The sequence below is a fragment of the Tachysurus vachellii genome, chromosome 15, assembly GCF_030014155.1.
Source record: "Tachysurus vachellii isolate PV-2020 chromosome 15, HZAU_Pvac_v1, whole genome shotgun sequence".
Taxonomy (NCBI): Eukaryota; Metazoa; Chordata; class Actinopteri; order Siluriformes; family Bagridae; genus Tachysurus; species Tachysurus vachellii.
In genome coordinates, this window is record NC_083474.1 from 20,108,109 (window position 1) to 20,113,108 (window position 5,000).

Genomic DNA, 5,000 nt, shown 5'->3' on the forward strand with positions numbered 1-5,000 from the left:
TCTTCCAGAAGATCCTGGCCCCCATCGAGACGGTCCTGGCGGAGGGACGTCTGGAAAAAGACGAGGTGGACGAGGTGGTGCTGGTGGGCGGTTCCACGAGGATTCCTCGCGTCCGCCAGATCATCAGCGAGTACTTCGGGAAGGAAGTAAACACGCGCGTAGACCCGGACCTGGCCGTAGTGACGGGTGTGGCTCTACAGGCGGGCATCATGGGAGGATCGTGGCCTCTGCAGGTCAGCGCCATCGAGATTCCCAACAGACACCTGCGCAAGACCAACTTCAGCTGAGACTCGGCAGCAGGCGGAGGAACTCGAGATGCAGCCACAATTCATGAATAATTTCCCCTCCGAGTGGAAAGTCTTTATTTGGACGTTTAAAGTTTCGTACGATTTGCCCAACATTTATAACTCCCGATTACTCGTGAACTAAACAGCAAACTTGACACAAGAGTTTGAACGTCAGTCTATCAGCCACACAGATTGTGTGGGATCTTTAACAGAACAGTTTATATTTTTAGGTAAAGCAGGGTGGGTGGAACACGTGAGATGTTCTGCCTACGATTCTGAAAGCTTTAAAGAAGGTGATCTTCATCTAACTCTAAAGGTTCCAGGACCAGCTGTAGGGCTTCTAGAGAAGCTCTAAACTCACTAGGAGACATTGTACATGTTGGTCGGGCAACATAGAAAATAAAATATATAGCAGAAAGTGTATGAATTGGAATGAAGCACTAGATTGTTTGTTTATTTTGGCAAATTGGAGTAGAAAAAGAACACCTTAGAACACAGCAGAGTTCCACAACGCTGCAGTCACACAGATCCATCAGGAACGCACTTCCTGTGTTACAATAAGAGCGACGGGACGATGACATGATGGATGACACACAGAGATAAAGCTCCACTGTCTACTAAAGTTCAGTCGTAACGTAACCGAGGTCAGTCAAAAGACGACAAGACGGGTGCCAAAACTAATTCACATGACGCGAGAGAAAGAAAGAAGGGAAGTGGAGGAGAAAGAACATAATCAGAACAGACCAGACTTTCATCAGCTAATTATTTATTTTTATTATAGCCTCTCAGCCAGATCATGACTACTTTTATTTAAGCCACTGAGTTTACAGCTTTTTTTATTTTATTTTGTTTTTAATTAATTTCTTTTAATTTATTTTTAAATAATTTTGCTGCTCATATTTGTGCATCATGAGCTGATCATGGTTCATCTTGCCTTTTTAATTATTTTTTTTATTATTTTTTTTTTTTTTGGGAAACCCAAAAAATAGAAAAAGTGAACTTCCTTAAAGATGTTTACCATTTAAACGTGTCTGTGTTCGTGCTCTTAAACTCAACTAACACGTGTGTATTCAGTCAGGTGTATAAAACACAATTCCACACTGTCATGTTCAGTACTGTCCTTTACGTATTTAATATATATTTTTGTCATTTTTTTGTAGCACATCATCTTACATTTCAAGCTTGGAAGGAAAATGTTGCACTTTAAAATACAGAAGTTTAAATGTTTTTTTTTTTTTTTTTTTTTCTGTCAAAGTCTGGAATTAAAAACGTAACTGTCTTACTATTTTTTTTATACAACTACAAAAACTTGAATAAGGAAACGGTTGTATTTTTGGGGCCAAATTTAATAATCTCTGATCTTTTAGAATTTATGAAGCCAATTATTATTAGAAGTAGTAGTTTATTTTATTTTATTTTTTTAACATACTGAGACATAAAAATGATCTAAAGTCTGGACACATTGTAAAAAAAAAAAAAAAAAAAAGTGATATTTTTATACACTGAAACAATTTTAGTAAATTAATTTTGATGTGTGATCCCAATATATCAGATGATATTAATTTCTTAATTTCTTTGGCTTCTTTTATTCTGAAAAAAAAATTCATTCAGCTCTGTGACAAATCGCTCTTCACCATGTAAAAATAGAGTAAACTATAACGCACTTAAAAATTGTTTCAGAATAGTTAATAAACGTGGGACGCAACTCCTGAATAAAGTTCTTATTTAGATTTACAACAGAAATTTTTTTAACAGAAATGAATCTAAATATTGTTACTGAAGCTTAAAAAAAATATGTCATTTGGTCAAAATCTGTTAAAAAGAAATGCGAGTTAATAGAACAGAGTGTTTAAAGAATCCCAAAAAAAATGTTTGTGTCTTTTTGGATAAAAATCATGTTCGTGTGAATTTTTTTTATTATTTTTTATTTTTATGCAAATAATTTTCCATCATCCACCCAAAAAAAAAAAAAAAAAAAAAAACGTCCGGACGAGACAAAAAAGATTTCCAAATACTGTATTTATTTATTCCTTGAGACATGTACAAAATAAAAACAGAGTAAAATGATTTGTTTGTTTTCTTCTGTGCGAGCGTGAACATTTTCGTTAAAACGCTTCACCAAAATCTACCAGTGCCATAACTTGTATTTTATTCGCTATAAAGACTATATGATAATGAGACACAATCACTGTACAATATATAAATATGAACACTCTTCTGAGTCCAGGCAATTAAATATTTTCCAGTAGTACTGTGCGTGGCGCTAAGATGCGTTCAGTTCAGCGCTTTCAGTGTAGAACGGCGTTACAGGAGGAATCCACCCTGAACACATGCTGTATGTATCTTATGAAGTGTTTAGCGATGCTAAGTCTATGATGCTAGTGCAGTTACCATGGCATTTAATAGGAATCTCAAACGTTTAGGACTATCCTAGCAACCGTAGATTGTGTCCTAGCAACATCATAGAATCTGCAAACATTGTACTCAACATCCCACAATGCAATGCAGCAGGTGAAGTCTCACAGCTACAAGATGACACATTGGATGTTGTGAAGCTGGCTTTGGAAGCTGGACTGTTTTCTCCAAGTTAAAATGAAGACACGGCTAATACGAGCTTCGTTCAGGGTGGATTTTTCCTTTAAAGCTTAGTACTTACTAAGTCTAACCACAAAGTGTATAACAAACTTTTTAGAAGCTCGAGTGCATCGACTGTAACCCAAAATTAAATATGCTGAACGTCCGAAAGGCATCGAACACGAATATAAAAATTATTCTTGAAAATCTTCAATGGGTGCGTATGAAAAAGTCACCAAGAGTAAAGAGAAATACAGGCACACTGTAAACACACAGGAAGTTGCTTGGGCCCTTTGATAAGTGAGGAGAGAGTCCCAGAGTAAATCCTAATCAATCCATCCATCCATCCATTCATTCATTCATATACATACTTCATAATTGACACACACACGCGCGCACACACACGTTAGTTTAGAAATATTCCTTACATTCCTCCTGGTTATGGTTTCTCATCTCTTAAATAAAGGGCGTGGTCTATTAAAGCCCTGTTTACAGTCAAATTCAAATAAAATGGCCGACATCCCAGTCTTCATGAGCACTCAACAAGTCACACTTTCTTTACAAGTCATATAGTGTACCAAAAAAAAAACTATACAGAACATACATAACGTTCATTTAAAGATACAGCAACTTTCTGGAGCTCGCATGGAAAACTGGAAAAGCACTGAGGGAAGTGGGAGATATTAATAATAATTATAAAGAAAGAACTAAAGCGGTTCAGGCAGAACATCTGAGGCGGAAATCTTCCCTTTTTTCCCCACCCAGTCAGTGTTGAGGGATGAGTCAGTGAACATCTTGATTGGTGTAGCAGTCGAACCCGTTTTCATCACAGCTGACCCCATCGCTGACCTCTGCTCACACACACACACACACACACAGATTGAGAAAGTTTGTCATGTATACAATGCAATGAAATGTTGTGTGGCTCTCTCAGAAAGCAAAAAAAGACAAGAAGTGAATGTAATTTTGTGTATATGGAGTGTAATGTAGTGTATATGAAGTGAGTTTACTTTGTGTATATAGAGTGCAATGTAGTGTATATGAAGTGAATGTAATTTAGTGTATATAAAGTGAATGTAGTGTATATGAATTGAGTGTAATGTAGTGTATATGGAGTGTACTGTAGTGTATATGAAGTGAGTCTACTGTAGTGTATATGGAGTGTAATGTAGTGTATATGAATTGAATGTAATGTAGTGTATATGGAGTGTAACGTAGTGTATATGAAGTGAATATAATGTGTATATGGAGTGTAATGTAGTGTATATGGCATGTAATGTAGTGTACATGAAGTGAATGTAGTGTAGTGTATATGGAGTGAATGTAATGTAGTGTATATGGAGTGTAATGTAGTGTATATGGAGTGTAATGTAGTGTATATGAAGTGTAATGTAGTGTACATGGAGTTTAATGTAGTGTATATGAAGTGAGTGTACTGTAGTATACAGTATATGGAGTAAGTGTACTGTAGTGTATATGTAGTGTAATGTAGTGTATATGAAGTGAGTATACTGTAGTATATATGGAGTAAGTGTACTGTAGTGTATATGTAGTGTAATGTAGTGTACTGTATATGAAGTGAGTGTACTGTAGTATATATGGAGTAAGTGTACTGCAGTGTATATGTAGTGTAATGTAGTGTACTGTATATGAAGTGAGTGTACTGTAGTGTATATGGACTGTAATATAGTGTATATGGTGTGTAATGTAGTGTATATGAAGTGAGTGTACTGTAGTGTATATGGAGTGAATGTATTGTAGTGTATATGGACTGTAATGTAGTGTATATGAAGTGAGTGTATTGTAGTGTATATGGACTGTAATGTAGTGTATATGAAGTGAGTGTATTGTAATGTATTGAAGATCTGGGGATTTACTGGGGAGTCACAAAACACAACCAATTTAACCAATTTAAGAAATACTTCCCCATGATTACAAACCTTTATAACAATCTAATGAACTAAAACTCAACATACCTCCAATCATCATGGCCAACAAGCCTCCTTTCTGTACATTTAAATGAGTTATTCCTATAATAATTAATATAGACACTGGTTCTAATCTATAATATTAACTACACTAATCAAATGAAAAGTAATCGTCAACTAATAAGTTATATTACACACACGTTTGGCAGTT

At 35.7% G+C, this 5,000-nt stretch overlaps 2 protein-coding genes across 3 annotated transcripts in view; one reads left to right on the forward strand and one right to left on the reverse strand.

Moving 5' to 3' along the window:
- The window catches only part of hspa13 (heat shock protein 70 family, member 13), a 7,152-nt gene extending 4,727 nt beyond the window's left edge, over positions 1–2,425 (forward strand). The window contains exon 5 of the mRNA XM_060888797.1: positions 1–2,425. This exon is cut by the window's left edge and continues 273 nt beyond it. Within this exon, the coding sequence (XP_060744780.1) occupies positions 1–287 (287 nt within the window). The 3' untranslated portion in view covers positions 288–2,425.
- Positions 2,288–5,000, reverse strand: part of gdpd5b (glycerophosphodiester phosphodiesterase domain containing 5b) — a 64,565-nt gene continuing 61,852 nt past the window's right edge. For both annotated transcript variants that reach the window (XR_009649631.1, XM_060888796.1), the window contains one exon: positions 2,288–3,712. Coding sequence is in view for 1 of the 2 variants with exons in the window: in XM_060888796.1 (XP_060744779.1) it covers positions 3,645–3,712 (68 nt within the window). In the remaining variant the exon portion in view is untranslated. The remainder of the gene's footprint in view (positions 3,713–5,000) is intronic.